The sequence below is a fragment of the Falco punctatus genome (assembly GCF_963210335.1).
Source record: "Falco punctatus genome assembly, chromosome: 4".
In the NCBI taxonomy this organism is placed as follows: domain Eukaryota; kingdom Metazoa; phylum Chordata; class Aves; order Falconiformes; family Falconidae; genus Falco; species Falco punctatus.
Genome location: NC_137583.1, coordinates 56,309,571 through 56,335,163, shown reverse-complemented (window position 1 = coordinate 56,335,163; position 25,593 = coordinate 56,309,571). Strand labels below are relative to the sequence as shown.

The 25,593-nt window shown below is 48.2% G+C and overlaps 2 protein-coding genes and 1 long non-coding RNA gene across 6 annotated transcripts in view; 1 reads left to right on the top strand and 2 right to left on the bottom strand.

Moving 5' to 3' along the window:
• Positions 1 to 1,479, bottom strand: part of OXSR1 (oxidative stress responsive kinase 1) — a 94,608-nt gene extending 93,129 nt beyond the window's left edge. The window contains exon 1 of the mRNA XM_080383011.1: positions 265 to 1,479. Within this exon, the coding sequence (XP_080239137.1) occupies positions 265 to 940 (676 nt within the window). The 5' untranslated portion in view covers positions 941 to 1,479. The remainder of the gene's footprint in view (positions 1 to 264) is intronic.
• Positions 1,364 to 10,593, top strand: LOC308062087. 4 transcript variants are annotated; one of them, XR_013927463.1, is made up of 5 exons: positions 1,364 to 1,504; positions 2,079 to 2,136; positions 3,281 to 3,413; positions 4,224 to 4,302; positions 4,927 to 10,593. It is a non-coding gene; the product is annotated as an uncharacterized lncRNA (long non-coding RNA). The 4 variants fall into 4 exon arrangements; XR_013927462.1 differs by lacking the exon at positions 3,281 to 3,413; XR_013927464.1 differs by having other exon boundaries at positions 2,079 to 3,413.
• A 1,745-nt stretch (positions 10,594 to 12,338) lies between these two features.
• Positions 12,339 to 25,562, bottom strand: MYD88 (MYD88 innate immune signal transduction adaptor). Its single transcript, XM_080383018.1, has 5 exons — positions 24,522 to 25,562; positions 19,672 to 19,803; positions 17,209 to 17,389; positions 16,087 to 16,178; positions 12,339 to 14,079 (listed from the first exon to the last, which is right to left on the bottom strand). The coding sequence occupies exons 1-5, from the start codon at positions 25,414 to 25,416 to the stop codon at positions 13,925 to 13,927; spliced, it is 1,455 nt and encodes a 484-aa protein (XP_080239144.1). The 5' UTR covers positions 25,417 to 25,562; the 3' UTR covers positions 12,339 to 13,924.
• Between the last annotated feature and the right edge of the window lie 31 nt (positions 25,563 to 25,593).

Genomic DNA, 25,593 nt, shown 5'->3' with positions numbered 1-25,593 from the left:
CCCACACCCCTGGGACAGGGGGCAGAGCCCCACACAGCCTCCCCCCACACACACGTATCAACCCACTCAGCGGGGAGGGGTGGGGGTGGGGTGACAGTACCCCCCAGCTGAGGGGGGCCAGGCTGCCCACGCTGCCCTCGGCGGAGGGACACACACGCCCCTCAGCGAGGGGGCGCCCCGCACCCCCCACCCGCCCCGCCGCGCGCACAGACAGCGGGTGGGGGGCGGGAGCCCCCGTCCCATCCCGCCGCGCCGGCCGCTCACCGATAACCTCCTGCAGCTCGTAGTCATCCTTGTTGATGGACCAGGGCAGCGCGCTGGGGTCCTCGGCCATGGCCGCGCCGCGCCCGCCGCCCGCCCGCCCTCCGCACCGCGAGGGGGAGTGCCACGCAGGAGCGAGGGAGCGGAGAGGCGCTGCGCTGCCCCGTGCGGCCCGGCTGCCCCGACCCCCAGCCAAGCCCTCGCCGGCAGCGGCACCCGCAGCCCCGCCGCCTCCGCCGCCGCCTGCCGCTACCACCGGCCAAACTTTGCCTGCTCCCTCCACCTGCCCATGCCCAGACCGCCCTGACGTCACCCGCGCACGCCGCCGCGCGCACGCCCCGCCCGCCACCGCAGGGCGCCGCCCGCCGCCATCTTGAGCGTGGCGCCCCGCCGCCGCCGCCGCCGCCACACCACCACAGTTTATTTGACTGCCGTCACCGGTCTTGGGGGATGGGTCGGTACAGAGCGCTACCGAAAGCAGGACGGCTAAAGGGAGAGTCCTTAAGGAAGGGAAAGGGAAGGGCGGGGATGCCACACACAAGATGGCGGCTGCCCACATCTTCCCCTCCCTCAGCCAGGAGGCGGGAGGGGCTGCTGGCCTAAGACCTTTTGCGGGCTGCAATTGGCTGCCAACGGCTGAACCCGCAGCACCCATTGGCGGGGTAACTGTCAATCGCATCGTGTCCTTCTCCAGGGTCCCTTCGCCTGAGGGGCCTGCGGTTGGGGCCGGGAGCGAAGGCCGGGGAGCGGCGGGAAGAGGCGGCCGGGGCTGCGCCTGCCGTGAGGGGGGTCCCAGCCCGGCGGGAGGCAAGTGGCCCCGGGCGCGGTGTGCCAGCAGCCCTTCTCCCAAACGTGGTGACAGCTGGCCGCTGTGGCAGCCTTGCAATGTGCGCTGGACACATTGGAACCCACCGGACAGAAGGGTGGAAAGCGATGGCGCAGCCTCGTGTGGATTTGGTCCAGGAGGAGCGTTTTAATCCCGAGGCGAAGAGGGCCAAACCACTGCCACCCGTCTCCGTTTCCCTACTGACCACGGCCCTGTGGTGAGCAGGTGTGGAGCCCAGCCCAGGCGCTTCAGGGATCCACATTCCGTGTTTAAAAATAGTTCCCGGGGTTATGATGGGTATGGAGGGATCGGGAGGTCGGGTTTTCTCCTCACTGCCTCTGAAGATGAGCAATTCTCCGGTTTCCCAGCTGCTGGATGCTTCTGCTTGCTCCACACTGTAAATTCAACACTCCTGGGGTATGTCCAACACCCTTATCCTATGGGTCACAGCCCACAAGTTTGTAGCTGGAGCTTTGTTGATTTGGATGCATTCAGAAGTACATCGGGTGGTCAGGGGAGGGGAGGAAATCCGATTAAAAGAGTAAGGAATGTGAGGCTAACTGGTACCATGAACCCATGAGGGATGCTGTAAAGTGTTTGCAGTTTGGGGATCTGATCGTTTTTTCCAACATAAAAAGAGATGAAATGGTGCATCTCTCACTGTCACCCAGCACAATTATAACCATCAGGAAAGCTGACTGGGAAGCTCTTCATCAGGTTTCATTCCTCTTTGTCAGTCACTATTCTTCTTGTAGCTCAATGTCAGGCACTACTGTGACTCAAAGAACATCAGTTATACATATTTTTAGCTTATTAGGACAAATTCCTGAGATGCCTCTGATGAACTAGGCTTTGTAGAGGGCCAGTGTACCCTGCCAAATGCATCCTCTGAGTTCTGAGTCCAGTATTTCACTTGTGCTACCTAACACAGGACACTAACTCCCTCCTACTACTCTTTTTTTTTTTTTTTTTTTTTTTTTTTGTCCTACAGAAGCAAGAGGCCCACAGTCCCATCTCGCTTGCTGCGCTGCAGGCACTGAACAACGATGGTCTCTGTCATAAGGCAGAGCTTTCAACTGAAAAGCTGTTTGTTTTTCCTGCTTGTCTGTGTTAAACATTCCTCTGCTGAGCGATTTTTAATATTTGCTAAATATGCTTTAATTACTGCTCAGAACTGTCTCTGTGATCTTATAACCATGTTATAAAAGGAGTTTATACAGCAATTAAAAACAGGTTTTACCCCAGAGCATGCACTTGGGTAGCCAGCGTCATATTTCTGATAGCTAACAGCATTTTAAAAATGGATCTGAGCCAGGCATCAACAACAAAGAAAGACTTATATATGCTTAATTTTACTACAGTGTTTTTTAAATCAGAACCGTATTTTTAATTCTCTTATATTGGACCAAAAATCCTCCCCCTGAAGACAATGCTAAAACTCTATTGATTTAGATCAGTAGGGCAGGATTAGGTCCACAATGAGCCTTGTCCTTTAAGAATTAGCACAGACTTTGATCTAAATTAAAATTTAACGAGTGCACTGACAAGACCACCAGCAGCCACATGAACATACACAGATGAATGCTGTATTTTAGTTTTCCAGCTCTGCCATGAAAAATGCACTTCCACATTTTTAAGCCAAAATCTCTCATTCACATAGAATCCAGGTCCCACAAATTTTGTATTATTTTTTAAATGAAATCAGCATTTTGGGGTCCTCAAAAGACAGGCATTGCTGTTGCATTCATTCATTCAGCATGTTAGTTTAACCTGCATCAGTTGAGGGATGAAAAAATGGAGTTTCCACAAAGGTCTTAATCCTTAGTCCACTTCAGATCTCCAAGCAGCATCTTCTCCTTTTTCATTGTTAATATTCTGCTTATGCTACTCTTCCCAATTTGCTTTATTTTGTCTAGTTTGTGTAGGTTGTAAGCTCATCAGGGCAGAGGCGATGCCTGTATTTATAAAACAGCCTATGAAGTAGTGCTGCTGAATCCAGTGGTTTGTTGTAATAATAAGAAGTTTTAGTAGAAATCTGAAGTGGAAAAGCAGTTTCCTCATGCATCCACTTCCGCTGTGGACCAGGCTTTACAGGAGACTGAGAAGTGGAAAAAATCCAAATGTCTTTCAAGTAGGAAGGCTGCAATCTGAGAAAGTCTCAGAGCTGGGTTTCCCCTGATTTTTGACTTCCAGGAAAACACCACAGTGATTAGAGCAGGCGGTGCCCTCCTCCCATTGATTTTGCTGCAAAGTAAAGGCTTTCTTCTGGCACCTGCAAGCACAACAGGCACACGATCCATGCACAAAATGCTTTCATTCTTATAAGGTACATGGTTTCCTGCCTTTGTGGGCCAACTGCTGATTACTGGGTGCTGTCCAGCTCTTTACATTTTTTTTTCCCCATTCATGTAATATTGGCTATCATAGAACTGATGTTTAATACATAGATTGATGATTCTAATCCTCAGTACACAGATGATACTAGCTTTAGTGCCTGTAAAGGATCCTTGACGGTTGATATATTTTATCATCATCGCTAGTGTGAACATAAACTTCACTTACACTTGGGTTGTACAAAACTAGTCTAAACTCTAGTTTGCATATTGAGACACTGCAGATTTCATCTTTCTATTCACGTAGACTCTCAGGCATAATTTTCTTCTTGTTATAGTTCAAGGCAAAGTTGCTTTTTTGGAACAGCCACACAGACGCATTTGCTGACACAGTTCAGTAGTGTTTGAGACCATGGCATTTGTTGCTGCGTTTCTAGTTAAAGGCTTTTTAAGGCATCATAAACTGCTGTTTGTAAGTGACTATGCATTAGCTACCATGATTCTTGCCAGCAATAGCAGTTAATGTGCTTATTGAACTGCTTGGTACGGCCATGGTTTGCTAAAGCGAGGGGGAGCCCAACAATGCCTGTCTTATTGCATTTAGAATAGGGCCAAGCGCATGTCGGCAAGTGGAATGCCTGACCTTGTTTCACTGCAAAATTTGCCCGCTATTCTTGCTTTATGGAAACACTTCCAGATTTATTGAAGGGACCTTACTCTATCAAACAGCAGCTGATTATTTAACAAAGTACAAGGCAATTTCCTCTCCAGCTGACTTTATCTCTGGGGATTTCTCCTGGCAGCTTTACTTTGGGTTTCGAGAAATAAGGCAAGGACCATGCCATGGAGGAAGGAGGAGTGATTTAAAACCCTCCAACTGGGGTAAGTTTTTAATAATAGTTGTTTTCAAAACATAAGCCAAATGCCAGTCTAAACCACACCAGCAGGTTTTTGTAAGTGATCCTGTGTACTACCGTGTATCTCCGCCCCGTCATTGAGTGCCGGCGTGCTAAGTCATTTAAATTCACCTTTGAGGTCACTTTGAAGTCAAGTAGCTGAAGGCCCGGTTTTAACAGGTGAATTCTGGTTCTCACAGCATGTTTACTGAAACCAGCTTTCGCTCTGCAAACACACTTCTTATCCCATCACCACTGCCCCTCAACAGAAATGTTGTGCTGTTCTCTTACTTCCTCCACTGAAAATATCCCCCAGATTTTAAGCTCCCGGGAACAAGTGAAGAGCTTAGGATCAAGACATGTTTTTTCTTTTTACTCTTTTCTTCTAAGTTTATGATTTTTTAGTGTACAAACTGAAAGCCAGTTAACCCTCTCTGTAACAAACTATAGCTGCTGCCTCCTTCAAATCTAATATAAAATCAGTGCTAGGTTTAGAAAATAATTATAACAAGATCTTGATTACCACATACCTGAACCAGAGTTTAGTAATCAGCTCTTGATCTGCTCTGGTTTACAATAATGCTTTCTTCATACTGCTTTGTCTTTACAGAAGCTGATGAAAGACACTTCACATGCCCACACCTCCTTTCGCCCTGGGAATGTCAAAGCTTCTAAGGACAGAGAAGTTTTCCCACTGGCCTTTTCTGTGGAGGGTAAATCTCCATTATGAAGCATTTCTAAGCAGCTGAGCAGGACAGAGGGGTTGAGAATGTGTTTCAGAGCCTTTTCATTCATTGCTGAAAGCGCAAAATAAGCCTGATGCAAGCATCCAGACCCTGACAGACAAGCAGGTACACCTGGCCTGACTCCTCTTTTCCAGTTGGTGCAGGGTGGCCAAGGACTGTTGGTTCCATTACGCAAAGCTTTGTGTGTGTATTCAAGACCATTTTGGACACTTTATTGTTACACAAAACTCTCCTAGAAAAATACTCAGTCAGCACATAACTCCTGACGGAAATCAGTTTAGCAATGCCAGAGAAGATCCTGTTGCAGCAGGGAAGGCCCAAGTGTCCCTGGGTACTTAAATCTCCTGAGGGATGGCCATGGCAGGACTGAACACAGAAAGCAGCTTTTGGAGGAAACATTGCTGCTCTCAAGGTGGTACAGCATGGGTACTCTGTCATCTGGGAGTGCATGGGCCCAGTTTACAGCTGGCAGACTTTGAAGAAATAAAACATCTTGTGTGACATTACAGTGAAGCAACATGAATTCTCTTAAAAGGCAATGAGAAGAGAAACCCTAGGAATAGAAAGATAGGATTGAATAAGGTTTTGTTCACTTCTTGCTATCTGGGAATAAGATTTGTGAGGGAATATTGTTCTTATCCTTATAAACGGCCAATATCTTCTTGAACCCAGGTAAGCTGAGGCCAGGCAAGGTTAGTGGTTCACATTAGCAGATTCTAATGACATGAGTTTACAATAATAGTGTAATAGTTCAGTGTAACAGTGACTCATAGCTTATTACGATGGCAATAGGAATGTATAGAGATCTCATCTGAAAAAAAATCTATTTGGATAGTTCACATCCTTTCCTTCCTTACTCATGAATTCCTGTGTCATTGACTGCTGGCTGCTAAAAATAGGATCCTTTTTGTGTATCTAAAGTAAAGGAAAACCTAGAATGAGAGACAGTAGGAGACAACCAAGGTCTTTACATACAGAGCCTTCAGGAAATATTTGTAATGAAAGCCCTCCAAGAGTGCAGGAATGTTTTTAAAAGATGGGAACAATCTAAGTGTAGGAAGATATTTTGCAGGGGAAAGTGGAGAAGAGTTAATGAATCACACCAGCTCCCAGCTTTGGTATTTTGCACCATGGGGATGAGAAGATTCCTCTCTCTATTAGGTATACTACCAAGCTACAGTTTCATCTTAGAGAAGCTGTTCCAGTTCAGCAGCAGGAGAGCAAGCTTCAGGGAACAGGCCAGGAGCAGCCCCGTGGGCTGATGAGGAGCCAGAGAGGAGCCACAAGAGGAAACTAGGAGTTGCTTGAAGTTGTACAAATCTCTGAAGGACAGCAGTAGGAAAGGAGAACCAGGAAGACACAAGTAAGGTATCTGCAAATTAAATGGATTACCACCACCACTCCTGTGAAAAAGAAAAAAACCCACATGGCACCTCTGAAACAAACCGCTGAAGTGTGAAATCATACGGCAGGGAAAGCTGTCACACAGAATCAGAAATTGATGTAATAGAGAAAAATTGACTGCTGCGTAATTTGTACAGATTGCTAGCTGAGAGAGAGAGATCCATAGCTCCTAAGGGCTTAGCTGTGGGCACTGTCTGGCAAAAGGTGTGGAAAGCAAAATTTCATAGTTGGTAATTCTACGTGTACTGAATGCTTCCTCTTCAATACCAAACAATTAAAATCGATGACAGGATGCTAGGTAACAAAAGAAAATGACTGATCAATATGCATGTCTTGGAGCTGAAGAAAAACCCGTCTGCCGAGAGCAGCATGCTGATGAGGCGAGATTTCTGAGAGCCCAAATAGAAAATCTTAAAAGCTTCCATTCCCGATGCTCAATAAAACAATGCAGCTAAGCAGATGCCAGATGCAGTGCTAGGAGAGCTTAAGTCACCAAGGAGGCTAAATAATAACTGTTAGGAAAAACAGGGAATATTCATTTTTAGACTAAATAGCTTTACAGTAAAAAATGTGATGCTTCTCTTCTTTGCCTTTCTTTCTAAAGAGCTCAAAAGCCCTTTACTGATACTGAAAAATAATGTTCTTTGTATACTCATGTGAGGTTTTACAGATGCTGAGGCACTGACATTTTAAGGCCAATGTCCATTTTAGTCTTCAGCTCAAAGCAGTTTAAATCTCATTTCCATGTATATTTCCATTGGGGGTGTCTGCCAAGTGCTGCCAAAAATCAAACACTAATCTTTGATGATTCAGTAGTTTTAAGTCAGTCACCTGATTTCTTAATACTTCCAGAAATGTTGTTGTAAAGCAGTCCGCAGGGTCTGCCATGGCTCCAGCAGGGCAGGGAATGACACATGGACCTTCGGGTTCACTTACCCAGTTTTCCCCTCCTGAATGGTATTTTTTGTTTCTGAGGCAGCAGATTGTAAACTGGCACAGAAGCAGTTAAGCACCTAAGGAATTGTGGCTTTTACATTTCGTTCTGCTGACACAAACAGAAGGCGAACATAACTGAATATTAGAGCCAGACAAATGCTGCAAAAACTTTGTGAAAGTTCACTTCATCGTAACCCCCACATTTGGCTGACCATATTTCCCGTGAGTCCATCCTTTTTCTAACTGCAGCCTCCTCAACAGTGGATAAAGGTCTCTTTCTTAGCCTCCTGACTTTGATTTCATTAATAAACCAGGCAAGATTCGTAGTGTTGTTCTCACTGCGCTTGGAGCAAGGATTCTCCTCCTGGTCCTGCACCGTCTTGCCGGCTGCTTCCTCCACAGAGCCCTCCTGCGCCCTCAGCACAGGTGAAACGAGCAGCCACCCACCTTACGAGCCAGCAGGACCCACTGAACCTTTCCCCCACAGGCTGGCACCCAGCCTGGAGCACTCCTTTGCCCTTTCCCCACGTGGTAGGGCTGAGAGCTGTACGAAATCTGCCTGGTCCAGGAAGAATCTGGATGCTTGGCTGTTGAGGAAACCCTGGCACGTTCCTCCCAGTGTGGCTGTGCTACCAGCCATCTGCCACCTGCCTTCTCACCCGGGGGGGGCCACGTTTGCTAGAAAGGGAAGGCTTGAAAGTGCAGCACAGAGCAACCATGCTGTCTTCAGGCTCAGCCCCAGACACTGCACTGCAGGGCAGCAGGAAGGCGGGTGTGAAACAAGAGGAGGAAAAAAGTTCCAAGCAACCTTTTGTAAAAAGACGTAAGTGTTTCACGGACAGTGACATCGTTCCCTCCTTCCAGGCCTGCCCCACCAGACCCCAACTTAGGAATCGGCGACATTGGAATTAAGGCCCCTCTGCTGGCTGCCAGCCAGGAGAAACTCCAGGTGCAGCTCATGAAATGTTCATGCTCTGAACTGAAGGGATGCATCCCACACAGCACAGGACAGCAGTTCACAGCTGCTGGTGCATCACAACATGCCCTGGCAGAAACCATCTTACCCAGCTGAGAGAGAAGAAACCACTGGCTGGTGGGCACGGACTGCCCCAACCTCTGCCACTGTGCGATCAGCTTTGTCAGCTGAAGCCAGGTTCTGCTACAGGAACAGAAAATGTGTTGTTTGTAAATCAGACCTCACAACAGCTTAAAACTTAAATACACCTTCAATTAATTAAACCTTTGCAGAGCAGCTCAGGTCCGGAGTGGATACAATATTCATTCTCCTGCCTGCATATTTTGCTACAAAATAAACAAGTTTTCCAGGCCAGTCTCCATACTGCTTGTCTAGGAGTTTGATTGGGTTTAAAGTAATCTCAGAATCCTACTGGGGATCAGCTGAACCAAAAATTATTATAACATAGCACTTAAGAGAAAATTACCTTTTAGCGAAATATTTGTACACAGCACATGTCTGGTAAAACCTCAACAGGTCTGACAGAGGTGCTTTTTAATAAGCTCTATTAACACGCTTTCCAGTAATGTGGAACTTGTGGGGTTTGTTTCTTTTTATTGCCTTATTACAATATGTTTCCAGAATGCTCAAACAACATTTTTCCCAGCCATTTTTTATACATAATTGCATTTTCTTCCCTGTCCTAATTTTCTTCCTGTAAATGTGCCCTCTGCACCAATCAGTGCCTCAATGGTGATAAAGCAACTCTTCTCGTGTCAGTGTAATGAAGAACAGAATTTGATCCATCGAGGGGCAATATTTCATCTCTCACCCTCCACCCTTGAAGCTTAGAACATTCGGCAGTGGTTACTGAATTTCACCAGGTAAATGCTGTCCTCCAGTAAACAAGGAAATGGCACCGATGTTCCTGCATCAAAGTGAAATGGAGGACCGGGAATATTTCTTTAGCACAAGAGGAATGACAGCTAGGAAAGAGCTCCTGTGCTGGACCCCCTGATCCCACCTGACTCGGAGGTACACTCACGCTCAGATAAGGGCAAAACCCATTAACTGCTCAAAAACAGGCGAACAGGTGAGTGGAGTAAAGCGGCACTGAAACTGATGGGATGCCAGCACTTCTAGGAGTGGGACTCCAGAGAAGCTGTGGATACCCCATCCCTGGAGGTGTTCAAGGCCCAGCTGGACAGGGCCTTGAGCAACCTGGTGTAGTGGAATGGCAGAGAGGCTGGAACTAGATGATCTTTAAGGTCCCTTCTAGCCCAAACCATTCTGTGATTCTGTGACTCTCCTGGCAGGCTGCTCTCGCCAGCGATTTCTATCTAGAGGAGTATGTTCAGGGATGGTTTCCATATCACTGTCCATATGTTCACTCATAGTAGCCATAGCAAAGACATTACTTCATATACTTTGTAGGGGATATTGTCCCACAAGTGGCTTAGCGTATAGCCTCCTGTTGTGAAGTGCAGCTCGTCCTTGACCTCCACAAATTCCTTCCAACCAACACTTCTATGATTCAGTGATCCTTCATCTTTTCCTGTGGCAGGGCCTTGGCCTGACAGCTGCTGGGTTTGTAAGTTATTTCCCTGGCTTGGACTGACTCGGAGCCAAAGGAAATAAAGCTGGCAAATTCCTCCAGATCGCCGCACTGCAATATATCCCCTGCCGGGGCCTCTAGAAAGGATGCAGAGCAGGAGCTAACCGCCCGGCATCCCTGCTCGCCAGGCACGGGCAGAGCAAGCCCCGGCTCCATCCCCTCCAGCCTGTTGGGTACCAGGGCTGAAGCAAGTCCAGGACGGTGACAGACACAAACGGCAAAGCCAAAAATGAGACCTGGAGAGGAACCACACATCTGAAGTACAATTCCTTGACAATTTTCCTCCTGGCATGACAAAACTCTCCCTCTCCCAGGCATGGCCAAAAACCCCCTCTGAGGAAGCTGTTTAGGCAAAACATGAAGAAATAAAAAAGAACTAGCTCATATAATTTCTTACTAACACTTGACTTTGAGATCAAATATTTATTTTCTTATGCCCAAGAAGTACTTTCAGCCTGCTGCATTGTAAATTATTTTAAAATGCTTTCAAAAGTAGCGAAAGTTTGGGGTTTTGAGGAGGAAAAACTACAAAATCATTGCCTATCTTCAGAATGGCTATACAGCACATGTTTTTCTACAGATTTGTATTAGGATAGAAAGTAATATAAATATAAATGTATATGTATAAAAATAAGTGATTTGGTACCAACAGATTAATCTAGGACAATTTCAGAGAGGGAAAGAAACAAAAATTAAAAAAAACCAGTAACATCACAGTTTTGTAATTCCCTTTCTTAAAGGTGTTTAAGATTTTGACCTTCCACTGAGCATGAAATAGGGGAGGAGAACTACCACTGCCACTGAAATGTGCTCACAATACCTAGATTTTATATTAGTCATAGATGTCACACTTCATCAATTTACCATGACAAGACAGATATGAAAATATCAGAAGTGCATAAACTCTAGAGGATACATATGTAAAGCACATATTTTATGTGTTAGGGCTGTTACCTCGCTTTACCCCAAAATAATTATTTTAACCTGTAAGACAAATTGTAACTGCTTGTAATAAAGCAACAGTCCAACAAGAGTGATGCTTGCCCAGCACTCCAACCAGGCACACAGAAGGGCCAGGGCACAGGGGGCAGGGTGGTAACAAGATCCCACCAAAGCACAGACATCTTTCATGATTAATTGGAATATTCCACTTATCTACTGGACATCAGATTTACAAATTCAGCTCTTCTTTTTGCTTTCCCTTCCAGAAGCAGCACCTTCCCTATTTGGCAACCACCAGATCATCTATTACAAACATTATTTTTGCTGCTATTTTTTATTTCATCATTTGCAACACCCCATGTCCCAAACCACCCATCAGGACTCACGCAGAAGACACTGCACAAGGTTCATTCTGCCAAAAAATCTCCCTAGTTTTGGTATAGCCTCCTAGAAAAGGGTGCAACGGGCAGAGGAAAAAAACCCACTCCCCTTTTCTCCACCCCAGACCCGGGTCCATGCCTGCCGCCTCCTCCATCCCACCCAGCAGGCAGGAGCCCTCCCGGGGTGCCAGCATGGGCCATTGCTTCCCTCTAGCGTCTGCAGAGCCGCTGCCTCTGCCTGGGCTCCCCGCTAATTAGTTACCACAGCCCTTTCAGCTCTCCAAACTAGAGGAATCTGGTTTGGTCCTGCGAATAATGACCCATAATTAATGTTTATAGACACTCCAGAGTATGAGAATTCACTGAGCCCCGGGAGCGCCTGGGGATCAAGCAGCCTCCAGAAACTCTTCAGTAATTGACATTTAACAATTATGTAGAAACCCCGAGGCAAGCAGCTGTCTCGGCTTCTGCAAGAGAGGCCTGAGGGCAACAGGACATGAAGACAAGCTATTCAGAAACCCCTCATCAGCTTAACTTTTCTCCTCCCATGCCTACAGACTTCTCACTTGTTCTAGCAAGACAGAAAGGTGCAAACGTCACCTTGGCACGATGGCAGCAGTTATATTTGTAGGAGGGACTGAAAAACACCCAGCTCAGCCTATCCAGCAACGGCCCCTGATGCCAACGTGATGTGCGTGAACAGGCTTCACCGTGTTCGGGCCACGGGCTGTCAGCCAGGAGGAACCCACAGCCACGCGTGGACGGGACTGTGCAGCACGTACTGGTAAGGGACCATTCATTGATAGGGAGGGAAAGGCGTGAGCCTGCATTTCCATCTGCACCTCAGCCCTGGTAATGCTTTAAAACAAATCCTTTAAAAAAATAAAATAAAATCGCATCCAAATGCAACCTTCAAAATGTAAACTAGTAAAACATTAAGCTGTAAAATCAACATGAGTCAGTGGCTGAAGTAATGAACAAAGTGGCAGAGTTCAAGCAGATACATAAGCAAGATTCCTCTCTTCCCAATTTAGAAAGTAAATATTTACTGTAAATCTGTTTAATACACCAACAGGTCACTTCAGAATGCTACTTTGGGCAGAACCCTTGCCCCTCACCCCCAAGTATTGAGAACTGATGAGATCCACTAGTCACTGCAGTATTCAGGGCTAAATCTAACAAGCAGAGCAGTATCAATGTTGCCACTAGTCTTAGTCACAGAAATACAGTGATTATTGTGGCCGTTAATTAAAATATGCTCTTTCCTATTAATGTAACATTAACCTTTATATTTTAAACAGACCAATTGACAATTTAATACGCTCTTAATTCAGTATTTATCCCTGTACCTTTGAGGCATCCCAAAAGCTGATGTGTTTTGGAAGGCTTTTGAAGGTGAAACAATTTAAGATCTGGACCCACTTAGGTGCACAGCTCGGTTCCTGGTCAAGTCAATGAGCAATAGCAGCCTGCACTTTGCATAGCAAGGACTTTCACTGAAAATACATTATTTTAAGACTGAATTTCTACGAAAGTAAGACTCTATATTTAATAAGATCTGGAAATATAAAACACTAGTATAAGGTCATTTAATCAAATGTGGCCTGAACAGAGACAGACATGACCAACACGGTACAAGAGCATGCCTTTCCTTACATTTCTTGCTGTCAATGAACAAAAAAACCCCGCTTACGAGTATATCTGAGGGACTGCCTGAGAAAACACTAGTGACAAGGGATTTACCCTGTAAATGAACACAAGACAGGAATATTGTGGTATACCTTGAGGAGGAAAATGTCCACAGAAAATAAATCAAGCTCAGTAATTCTGCATTAGTTATAACTACATGGATAATTGCTCTAATTCTGCAGATATTGCTAAAGACAATGCGAAACCCATTCATTCCTGTGCAGTGCTTTAACAATTAAAATAGGCTTCTGCTTTTCTCAAAACAAGGACCGAAGGAGACTGTCTGCCCTCAGAACCAGCGCGGGCTGGGGAGAGCCCACCCGCATTCCCCTGTGTTGCCCAGCAGTGGGGCTGCAGCGCTGGGCAGGGTATATTGGCCCTGGCAGGGCAGGCTGGGCACCAAAATCAGTCATTCTCATAGCACTGGCCATTCACAAAGCAAGAAACAGAAGTCTGAAACCTCAGATCCTGCATACCACTGGGCAGCCAGGGGATTTCACTGGAAAATAAAAAAAAATAACCACCAACCCTAGGTGTTACTATAGCCATTAAACAGCTCTTAAAATAATAGAAAACATTTAAGAAAACCTGTGGTTTGAGGCTCTAAGTCTTATTAACTGCTTACAATAGAGCCTTCTTGTATTAGACACTCAGTCTTTAAATATATTTTCTGTATTTTCAGTTAAAGTGTTTACTACACAAAATGCTGGATGCTGTCACTCATTGACTTAAACAGGAACACCCACACAGTTGCTTTACTTCCCCTTCCGACTTATGAAAAAGTGCTAGAGAAAATTCTTTGCTCCCCATTGCAGGCTCCAAACACCAACTGCAAGGATCCAGGTTCTGAAGCAGTAAAAGACCCTGCGTGAACACCACCACGGTCCGAAGGCACAGCCAGGGTGGATTACCAGGAAGCACCTAGCTCTCATGACTTTGCATCACGGCAGCAAGAGGGATTTTGCTAGTCTTGTCCAGAACCATTTTTTGGTGCAAGGATTGGTGTAATCACAAATCGTAATGAACCGTAAGATACTTGGAAACTCGTTCTTCATGGTTTTGCACTTGACTGGAATGAGCCGTTTGAGACGAGCACCTGAAAGACAGGTCACACAGGCAGAGGGTTACACAGAGCCACAGTCAGATCCTGTCTCCATTCTCTCCCCAGCACAGCACACACATCACAAGATCCAGGTTTGCTCCTGATGGTGTGTCATCTCATTATAATGCAACCAGCTCTCACCCTGGAGAGCAAGTTCCTGGATCCCAAGCCCTCTGCTAAGAACATCTCTCTCCAACACGCAGCAGGGCCCCGTCCAGCATGCGTAGGGCAGCTTGCGCTGATCCCAGCTGGGAGTGATAAAGGCCTCACGTACTGCAGATAAAAACCAACAGAGTGCAGTTCCTTGCGGAACACAAAAGGGAGTATACAGTTCTAACTACTTCCAGGTGTGTATGAAGAGAAAATTCTGAGATTAACCTGCTTCTAGCTGGCCAGCTTCACTGGGTTACCTCCGTTTCTCTACCCTGATTTACTCAGGCTGCAGATGTTACCCAACAAGGGGCGGCAAGGAAGCACTCTGCTAACACGAACTGCTTTTTTTGAGGCATGCACAAGATGAGACAACTTTCCCTGTGAATGCTACTGCTGGAAGGTGCAGCTCTTCTAAAAAGGAGCCTCTCCCCTTGTAATTCTCCACAGGGATACCTACTACTAGCTGAACCATGCTGCCCAGCGCAAGTGATGGTGCTGAGACCTGGATGAGGCAAATAACCAAGGTTTTGTAACTGCAGCAGATGCTTAAGTAATCTGTGGAGCTCCCAGAACTTGCCACCAAGCCTCTCTGTGCACCAGTTAGCTTACGCAAACAAGGAACTCTGATTTCTGTAAGCCTGTAATTACAGGCGTGTTTTACCGGAAGAGCTCAGGTCATTACATACAAACGGGCATTTCTTTTCCTGATGTTCTAATGAAAGGTATGACGCCAACAAAAAAACTGGTGAAGAACTAAAAGGACTTTGCTACAAGTCTTGATGACTGAGGGCTGATGCAACATGCTAGGGGCTTTCAATGGATTAATGGCCATCACATGAAATTATTGTGTCAAGGAAGATGAAGCCAATTCCTAGCTCTGCCACTGGCTTCCAGTGTAACCTCTGGCATGTCACTTATAATACCATGTCAGATACCTCATCTAGAAAAGAGATTTTATGTGCAGACACTCCTACTGATATTGCGTATGCTCCATACTGTTAGGCTGTGCTGCACTTACTCCCCAGCAACACACCCAAGTGTAGAATAGCTAGTGGCTAGAGAAAAGCAATCTGAACAGACTTGACAGAAGTAATCTGATGGCTTTTCAATTCAGAACAAAATATGTAACAGATTTTTCCAATCCAAGCTGAACATTCATTCCATATTTTGTTTACCTATCCACAATACTCAAGCATCTCTGCAAAAAGCTGTGTGTTTGCTAGTTGCTACCCTATTCCCAGCATTTACTCACACCCTAATTTTATTATAATACTTTTTAGTAGCATATTTCTCATATGAATCCTGAAGCACTTCACAAGCCTGACATGCTACAATGTCTCTGAAGCAGGCAGCATTAGCCCACTTGACAGCTGAAGCACTGAAGCACAGACAGAAAAGCTTCTCGCTCGCGGTCATGCAGAAGGTCAACAGCAGGGCAAGGAACCAAGTCCAGGTCCCTGCCTGCACAACAAAACTATAAAGCCACCATGAGTTTTAATGGCTGCTTCTAATAGCGACAAATGACTGTTTGCTTAGTGAGGGGCATTACACCCAGGGCAAGCCCCAGGCTTGGGTGGACTTTTGCGCACATGAAAGGTAGGTCAGTGGTGAGAACCCAGGTCTGAGACTGAGTTACCTGTTCTGTAACTTCTCAGTTATTTATTTTCTCCTTTCTCACCCGTATTTATCTAATTGATTTAAACACATCTGAGACTACCCCTCATTTTGCATTTGTGCAGAGCCCAACAGTACAGTGCCCACTGATCTCAGCTGGAGCCTCAGATGCTACTGTAATTAAAATTACAATGTTGATAAGCGATTTTAAATGGGTTATTTGTGAAATCTTACCTGGGGAAAGACTAAGAGCAAATTTGGTCTGAAAATCACATTCATCACTTTCCAGGTAATCATCTGAAACGACAACCACCATCCTCCGACACCTGAAGATGAAGCGGTCAGGGGAGAAAAAAAATAAAATGTCAAGAGGGATGCTTCTCATTCACACTGGTAAAAGTATGTATTCCTTTGAATTGCTCCAGTGGAGAAAGGAAGCCACCAGCTGTGTTCCAGCAGGAATTAACTACAGAGCAAGGACTACTGCCAGACAGAGTGCTACGTTACACACAAAAACCTGATCACAGATACACACTTATATACTAAAAAAAGAGGAAACAGCAAAGTCCAGATCGTCTGTGCAGTCTTTGGTTGATCCTCTATCTACATATTACAAACAATGCCATCTTAATTACCTGCTTACACACTGCTTTTATTGACTGAACATAACCAGTACTTTTTAATACTAGAATGAACTGGACTGAGCTTTCATGTACTCATATTACTGTGAATTCACCTGGTTTTATACATATGAGCTTTATTCTCCAATTTGTTGATTACATTCGAGGTGCCTGGTTCTGCACTACATATTAGGCTCTTTATGGAAGGCAACAACGCTGCACTGAATGCTCTGAACAATGCTCTGAAAGGCTGATGGGTAAAACCCGAACACCTGCCTTGGGATTTTTCAATCCCTATCTGGGGAGCTGCTTTTATGCCTCACAGCTCCACCGCCCCTGAGTCCCACATAGGTCTGAGGGATCCCTGAAGTCAGTGCCAGAGCCAACACCAGTGCTGTCCCCTCAAACCCCACACTGTGGGGTGGAGCTAACTCCGCCTGGAGCTGCGTTCATGTCCAGATCACCTCCAAGGATGTGACTGCAGGATATTCCAGACAAAGAAAAGTGATCAGATATAAGCAGCTTCACTATAGTGCCGTCTCTCTTGTGAACACAATGAAGTGATGTGTTTGGGAATGCTTGAGTATTCCTTCTTGAGCCAAGAGCATAACAAACCCCATAAAGACATCTTTGTAGATTTTTACTGCTTCACTGGCACCACACTGCAGACATCATGGTAAAATGAGCATAATGTTCCATTACACTCAGCTGTCCCAAACAGCCACGGTTCACTTACCTCTTTTCTATAAGTTCTCCGCTGATGGACCACACACACGTTCCTGGCAAGACATCCCGATCAAATACACAGAGCTTCAGTTTGAACTCTGTTTGTTCCAGCTCCCTGATCATCTCCTGGACAAACTGAAGGTCTTTCTGACAGTAGCAGATGAAGGCATCAAACATCTCTATTCCGCTGCCTGAAACCATTAAAAATTTAGCTGTCATCTTCTATAAATGAAGTTAACTCCTGTAGTGAACTTTCACTGGCTCTCACAGACTTGGACTCAGAATCAGGAGCTTTCACAGACAAGCTCTGGCCAAACTTGTGGAAGCAATTTAACATTTTACCAGACGAGCTACCCTTCAGCCCAGACTCCTGTCCGTAACAGGGCTGGCAGGAGGTAACATCTCTGTGCCTTGACCGCTTCGGTTCACAGTCCAGGCTATTCACATACATACACCCCCGTTTGCTGGCAGTGGCTGGGGAGGGGCAGCTGAGACGTGCAAAATCTGCAGGGGCAGTAACAACCAGCCCCAGGGAGTCGAAGGGAGACTGAGGCCTGGGAAGAGCCGGAGGGGGTAGGGTTGCACCCCAGAGGATGCAACTCAGAGCCCCGATGCTCTGGGATTTCACTGGCAGTTACACATCTGAAATATCTTTGTGGCTTTGTGTCCTGGTTCTCTAGTTCAGGTGACAGAGATTCAAACTTCCCAACCAAAACCTTCCTGCAGGCCCTTCACCCAGCAATGTCCTGACATCTGCCATCCATTGAGCTACAAGGCAGGCCTTGACATTTGGAACCTGAAATTTTTATGGCTAAGATGTCAAACTTGGGTACTTGAAATCATACCTGAAGTGAATGGCCCCGTTTTCCCAAGGTGTTAATGGCTGGCAGCTCTTGGTTATTTACCCATTATCTAAATACTAGTGTTTTACATTTTAAGGGCAATGTCTCTTGCAATTAAGTGCCTTAATACTCTGAATAGTTTCCCACTGTATTATATTTTTCCGTATCAATGCCACTACACATGTTTTCAAGTTTTTATGCCAGTTAAAGCCTATGACAGTGAAAAAATAGGTCAGGCTCAAAAAGCTGCTGAGAAAAATATGAACCTGGCAGGCAGATCCACCCAAGAAGCATCCAGTCAAGCAGAAGGGTAACTGTCTGCTGGGTCCATCAAACTGAGGGTGCTGAGAGCACAGCGCTAACCTGGGGGTCACACCAGGTAAAGCTGCCATGTACAAACACCAGCATATTGGTCTAGGGACATTTGGGGAGGGTTTATCATGTCCCCATGTACAGCAAAGGTGGCCACTCAAAGTCGGACTAGCCAGGGAGCATCTAAAGAGGTGAGCTGAGATGCTCAGAGGGCTGGAGCACCTCCCCTGTGAGCACAGGCTGGGAGAGCTGGGGCTGTTCAGCCCGGAGAAGGGAAGGCTCTGGGGAGACCTTAGTGCAGCCTCCCAGTACCTAAAGGGGCTGACAGGAAAGCTGGAGAGAGACCCTTTACAAGGGCCTGGAGCAATAAGACAAGCCGAATGGCTTTAAACTGAAAGAGGGGAGATTTAGATGAGATATTAGGAAGAAAATCCTTCCCTGTGAGGGCGGCGAGGTGCTGGCACAGGCTGCCCGGAGCAGCTGTGGGTGCCCCAGCCCTGGCAGTGCCCAAGGCCAGGCTGGGAGCCACCGGGGCTGGGGGAAGGGGGCCCTGCCCCTTGTGGGGAGTTGGAACTAGATGGTCTTTAAGATTCCTTCCGACCCAAACTGTTCTTTGATTCTGTGATTCTATCTCCATTCAGCCTCAGCTGCTGCTCCAGCTGTCACAGGACTTTACATGAGGTCCGCTTCCTCAGCCCACAGCTGCGCACGCAGCCCAGCCAGCACGCACACAGCTGCCTGCGCAGCCCAGCGCGCAGTTAGAAACACCAAAGGCTGTGCACACAGCCTAGCACACAGCGGCACATGCACACGGCTGCACGTGCAGAGCTGCACATAGCCCAGCAAGCGCACACCCAGAGAACTGTGCTTCCTCTCTCCCCTGACTTCACACCCAGCCGTACTTCAAACCCTGCTTCCTTTTTAAAGGTGGTTAAATCTGCCGAAGGCAGGGCAGCGCAGCCAAGGCAATCGGCTCTGACATCCTTCCCCCTTGACTCCAACCCGCTGTGCTTTGTGTGCCAGGCTGTGCTAAGGGACACATTTCTGGGAAGTCTCCTCCCATGCGTGTCCAGTGGGCTCTGTGCCAGCCCGTTTCTGGGTACAGTGTTTCCTGGGGTTGCTTTTCCTCTCTGCTCTAGAGAACAGGAAAAATGAAAATGCCTGATGACTACCAGCTAAAGCATTCTGACCTAGGTTATGAAATGTCACGGGGAGTAATGAAAGCAAACAGGTTTTCTGCACTTCTCATGGGAGTCTGCTGCAGCTGAAGGCGATTCTGACATGAGGTATCACGCAGCAATGTCATCACGGGTGCTTACCGTACGGATCATCCCTGGTGGTGATGCCCATCAGTTCTGATGTCTTTGGCACGCTGCTGTCTACTGCTGGCACTTGAAGTGGCTGGTCAGCCGGCTCCTGCTTCCTTTTTAAGTACTTCTTACAGTCCTCCTCTGCAAAACCACACAAGGTGCAAGAGGCTGCTGTGACGGTGGCTTTACACTGCTGGAGTTCTTTAAAACAGGAATAGCTATTTCATGGATCAAGGATATTAGAGGGAAATGCCCGGTCTGGGTTTTTTTGGTACCTAGAATTTCTCTCACCCCTTTTTGAACCTCCTGATGCTGCCTCCACGACCTCCTCTAGCAATTAATTCCTGAAGCACACCCTTGCTGTTTAAAGAACTTTCTTTTATTCTTTTTTAACCAATCTCCTCCTATTATCCTTAGTTCTAGTATACCCCTGTACACTTAACAGCATGCATCACATACAGAACAGCTCTCAACTCTACCGTCTGCTCCCATTGTTATGCTTTTTGGAATATTTAAATTAACAAAATAATTGGAGGGGACTCTCAGTTAGAAGTCTTCTTATTATATTTTATTAATGCAGACACACACTAGCTGATTCACACCACCAGCCTTTGTCAGCCAGAACTGCAGGTGACAATGAGTATAGACACTCACCACACACAGGAAGACTGTGTAAAATACTAAGGAACCCTTGAAACCGTTTTTATATTGTGCAACAGCTAGTAGGGATCCTCTTTATCTCTCGCAGAGTGGGTGTGTACCTCCCCTCTGGGATAACGGAAGGGCAAGCAGGCCTGTCACAGTCACTGCTGTGAATTTTCCGAACAGGAATACAGATTCATCACAAACAGATATTGTTTAAAAACAAATGATAAACCTAAATGTTAAGTCTTCGGAGAAGTGACAAGAAACTGCAGTCTCTACCACTCTGAAATATACAATTACAGAAGAACTTGAAAGTAAAAGGAGATTTGAAACCAGGAATTAAGAAAAAGATGAAACACCCTAAAGCCTTCTCGTTCAAGGTTAAAAAAAGCCCCAACAATTACAAAGCAGAAAAGTACTGATCACTCAGAGGGCCAGGCTGGCACAGCTACAGAGATCACTGGTACAGCAGCAGCAGCAGCAGAGTAAAGAATCTCCTGGAAGTGCAGGACGCGGTGGGAGCCCAGTGAGCACAGCTGTGACTGCCCTGACGGGAAACCAGCAGGTCTGCAGGAACTTCTGGTCCTGAAGCCCCATCCTCTGCTTCCATCTCACAGTTTTGCATCTCGTGACTGGATTGTCTCCGATCTAATAAGGTGTCAGATCTGATCAAGGCTTCTCCTGAGGCTGAGGCATTCCCGTCTGTCCCTCTCCTCCCCCTTCCTCCCCAGTCCTGCAGCAAAGAATTCTTTAGCAACCAAAAGGTTCAGATTTCAGGTCTTTCCTCACTAAAGCACAAGCCCGCTGCCATGAGGCCTGCACATTCTGTGTCAGGTAAGTCTGTGTCTTTGAAATCGTGATTGAAGCCACTTTGAACTGGCCAACGGCTTTGCAAGTTCCACAGGAAGGACTGGCACATGGGCACCACCTTACATGTGCCACGGTCCCCTAGGTAGCCAGGCTCTCGAGCGGAAATACTGCTCAATAGGCAAGAACAGGCAATTATTTCAAGGCACACTAATACTATTGCTCAATACAGAAATGTTAATTTTAAGTGTATTTGCTCCCTGCATTCTCCCTTTGCTTCTCCCAGCTGCAAAAGTGGCATCTACGCTGCCCTGACCCGCGTTTTTCCAGATTGGCGCCCAGAGCTCATCACCGCACCACTCATGGCTGAAACACATTCTCATGAGCGCAAGTGTTCTCCTGATTCTTCTAGGCAAGCCGACCCACAGAGTTTTGATGGCATCATGCTGTAATCCCAGACCCTGTTTAGCCCCACAGGATAACCCTGAGGGCTGGGCAAAGCTTTCAAAACAAAACACCGGAGCTTCGTGGGTTTATTACAAGTGCAAACTGGGGGCCCTGTCGCACCAAAACTGCCCATAGGCCCAGTGAACCTGAAGGGATGAAAGACTTCCACTGATTGGGCCTGAATTAGTCCCCAGCTGAAAATAGAGCCTGGCTGTACAGGTTAACCAGAGTGAAGGAGGGTCAGAGGTGACTTTGCAGGCCCCTAAAGCAAAAGGATGCAAACCAGGACAACAAAGTAGCAAGAAGCTCCTCCAAGCTAAATTGTCCCACTCCACCCAGCATCTCATTAACCCAGTGCAGGCTGTACATTCTTCTCACAGTCAAACAGAAACCTGAGGTATCGGAAAGAAAGACTAAAACCAGAAAACCTAAAGTGCAAAATGATTAGCATGATGAGAAGAAAGAAGGAACAGACCCAGTAACTGTCAAGCAGGAAAGTAGCACTTTTATAATGTGTCAGGAAGAAACAAAAATCATGAAGTTTCAGCAGGAAAGAGTTCATGTAAATATACCAAAGCAAAGAGCTTCACATCCCTGAAGGTGATTGCGGAACAAAATAAACTGCTGAGAAAGATCCCTGTTAGGGCAGATCTGCTGGGATGGAAAAGCTGCATCCTGCAAGAGTCTGTACGCCACATGCTGCAACAGGGGAGCTCCTAAATACAGCCCTGCTATACAGAGCGGCCAAAGTGGAACTGCTCAGGGCTGCAGGAGACACCGCTCTTTAGCACCCTAAGCATACCCAGGAATGGAGCAGACAACAGAGAAGACACAGAACTGGTCCTGCAGCAGAAACCACAAACCACATCCTCTGGAGCTGCACAGCACCAACGAGTTGTGTTTGACAGGGACGCTGCGTCCCAAAGCAGCTTGGCTCACCTGCCCACACAAAGGCATCAGGTGTCATTCGAGAGACTCCAGAGTGTCCGAGACGTCTGTTACGGGCCAGCAGGTATGACAGCAGACCTATGAATGGCCTGTGTCCATCAGAAGGTAGAGGCCATGTGAGATACCCCAGTGCCTCTCAAATGACTTGAGATGCCTTCTTGTGAGCAGCCGAACCGTGCCCCAGATCTGCACTTCCTGTGATGAGCACAGATCGCAGAAACCTCCGTACTGACGTTTTCTGATTCTGAGCTGAATCCTACCGCAGGTGTCCTAACAGCGTGCACATGGATGCCCTTGGCATCAGGAAATACTGTACACGCAGCTGTTCGTTTCCTTTCCTCTTACGAGTGGAAGTATCTCCAAGTCCTGCAAGAGCTCAAACTGCCAGCAGCCGGTCAAAGGCCCTACCTGCAACCCTCAGCCAAAAGTAACAAAAGAGAGGAATGGCCATGCTGGGTCAGGCTGAGGGTCCATCTACCCCAGCATCCTGTCTCCAGCAGTGGTCAAAACCAGATGCCTAAGGGAGAACATAAGAATAAAATAAGCATACAGTGATATTTTCCTAAAATAATCTATCTTTTGGGTATAATCTACAACCTATTTTTATAATCTATTTGTTGGACAATTTGCAGTTAAGGAATTTCCTGAGGCAGAGGCAGTATTTTTGTGTTGAACAGCCCTCAGTGGGTCTTTCTTCCAAGAATTCATCCGTCTCCCCTTATCAGCGTGACCTACCACTGGGCTAAAATTGTGACTTTCCTGAAGCTCAGATTCCTCCCGCTTATTCTGCTATTGAGAACTGTCTGTTCAGGTTCTGACAAAGACCACCCACCACACTCCGTCCACTGGGCCAGCTCCTGAACTCAGGGCCAGAAGCAGCCTAGGTGGTGCCCAACGTCTTTGTGAGGTCCCAGCTCCCCTGCACAGCTGGAAGCTTCTGTCGTTTGTTATGAACCTCTGATCAGTGGGTCACAAAGCACACCGGGCTTTTTGTCTTTCCCAAAACTGGGTGTTCAGAGTGTGTCCTTAAGTAGGAAGAACGACCAGAGTAGAGGGAAGTCCTCCACTGCTTCTTGGTCAGGCTCTCTACATAGGCGAGTCTCTACCTCTTCACTTATCTCCCAGAGTAACAGGAAATGAGATTTATTATTTCTTCATCACTAGCCCAGTAACCTATATTATACAACACAGGACATCAATGGAGCCTCCGGCTTTGGAAATCCTCCGGCAATGAACCTCCCCTTCTGCTGACAACTGGCTTCCCTCTGAATTTCTGTGAGGGTGAAGAATATGAAGAGTCTATAAAGAGCAAGTTACCAAAGCAGCACAAGGACCTCCTTACTTTGCACCAACCTATCTCAACTGTTTTTTCGGTATGCAAGGAATTATTTTTCCTTCCATTATCAATTATTTTCCCCTTCCGTTATCCAGTTCCACACAACCCTCATCTCTCCCTGTAAATATCTTCCTGTCACACTGGACTGTAATTTTCACCCTGTCCTGTGTCAGCACAAGCTGCCTCCTGGCTGACCTGGCCCACGGCATCCTTGGACACACTGAAGCTTTGTTAGTGCAAGTTTGCAGTAAGACGGGGTTCGCAGGGCTTATGGTTAGCAGAGGTAGGAGTACGCGTCTCACTTCCCTCCTGGAAGCTCTGTGAGGCTCCGAGGAGGCCACTCCACAGCCTGGGAACGGCTTTTCTGCGTGCGTGGGCTTTTTTCTTAGCATCAGCTCCCGGGATGGTACAGCAACGCCAAACACAGCCAGCACCCCCTCCCCTCCCCTCCCTCCCTCCCGGGCAGCCAGCACCCCCTCCCCTCCCCTCCCTCCCTCCCAGGCTCCGAGGGAGCGCCGAGCCCGGCCGGGCCCCGCCGCTGCGCGGCCTGCGGACACCCCGGCCAGCCGGAGGGCCGCGGGACACCGCCCCGGGCTGCCCCCGGCCCGGCCCCCAGCCCCGGCCCGGCCCAGCCGGGCTCCCCCCTCCCGGGGCCGGGGGTGCCGCCGCGCCTCACCCACGCTGTCGGCCAGGTCGAGCAGGACGTCGTGGCGGCCCAGGCTGCGCAGGGTGTCGAGGAGGCGGCCGACGGTGGCTCCGCCGGGGCAGCGGCACGGCCACTCCTCCAGCAGCGCGCCCGTGGGGTCGGGCAGCGCCTGCAGCCGCCGGATCTCCAGGTACTCCCAGCCCAGCCGCTCCGCCAGCGCCGTCCAGTCGGCGGCCGCCGCCGCCGCCGGGTTGAGGTAGAGGCCGAGGCGGCGCCGCACGCCGTAGTTGAGCGCCACCATGGGCACGGCGTGCAGGTCGGGCGGCGGCGCGCCGGGGCCGGGGCCGGGGCCGGGGCCGGGATCGGGTCCCGCCGGCGCCGTGGCCATGGCCGCGCCGCTCTCGCAACTTCCCCCGCCGGCTCCGCGGCCCTTTCGCTTCCCGCCTCGCCCCGCCTCGCGCCGCCGCCCGCCCTCCGCCCGGCGCGGGGGCACGGCTGGGGCCGGGGCTGCCGCGGGCTCCCCGGGGGCGCGCAGCGCGGGGGCGGGGGGGGCGCTCGGGCCCTGGAGGCTTCCCCCGACCCCCCGCCCCGTACTACGAGCGCTGGCGTTATCAGCGCGGCCCCGGCAGCGCCTGCGTTCAGATCCGCGGGGCTCGTCCCCGCTTGCAGCCGAACTGGCCGCGTCCCTGTCGGCGCAGGCCCGTCCGGAACCGTCCGCCCCGCTAAGCGCCCGCGGAGGCTTGAGAGCCCTGCGGCAGCGCTCTGCACTAGAGGCCCAGCTGCATCCCGGCGGTAACAACCGGAGCCAGAGGGCTGCCGGGGGCTGGAGGCGTTCACACCGGGCTGCCCGGCCGGTGACAGCGCTCCGCGACAGCACAGATACGGCTGTCTGCGAGTTCCCAAACCCTTCCACTAAGTACAACATTCTGCATAAAAGTAAGATGCTTAAATTGGCCAGGGAACCGTTTTCAACTGGGTTTTGATGCTGAGTACGAAACAGTTCTCAGCTACAGTTTCCAGCTTCCAGGCTGGTACCGAAAGTGGTGCAACGACACCAGGGCAGTTTTCATGAGGAACCTTCTGTCTCTCCAAAGTACTGTAG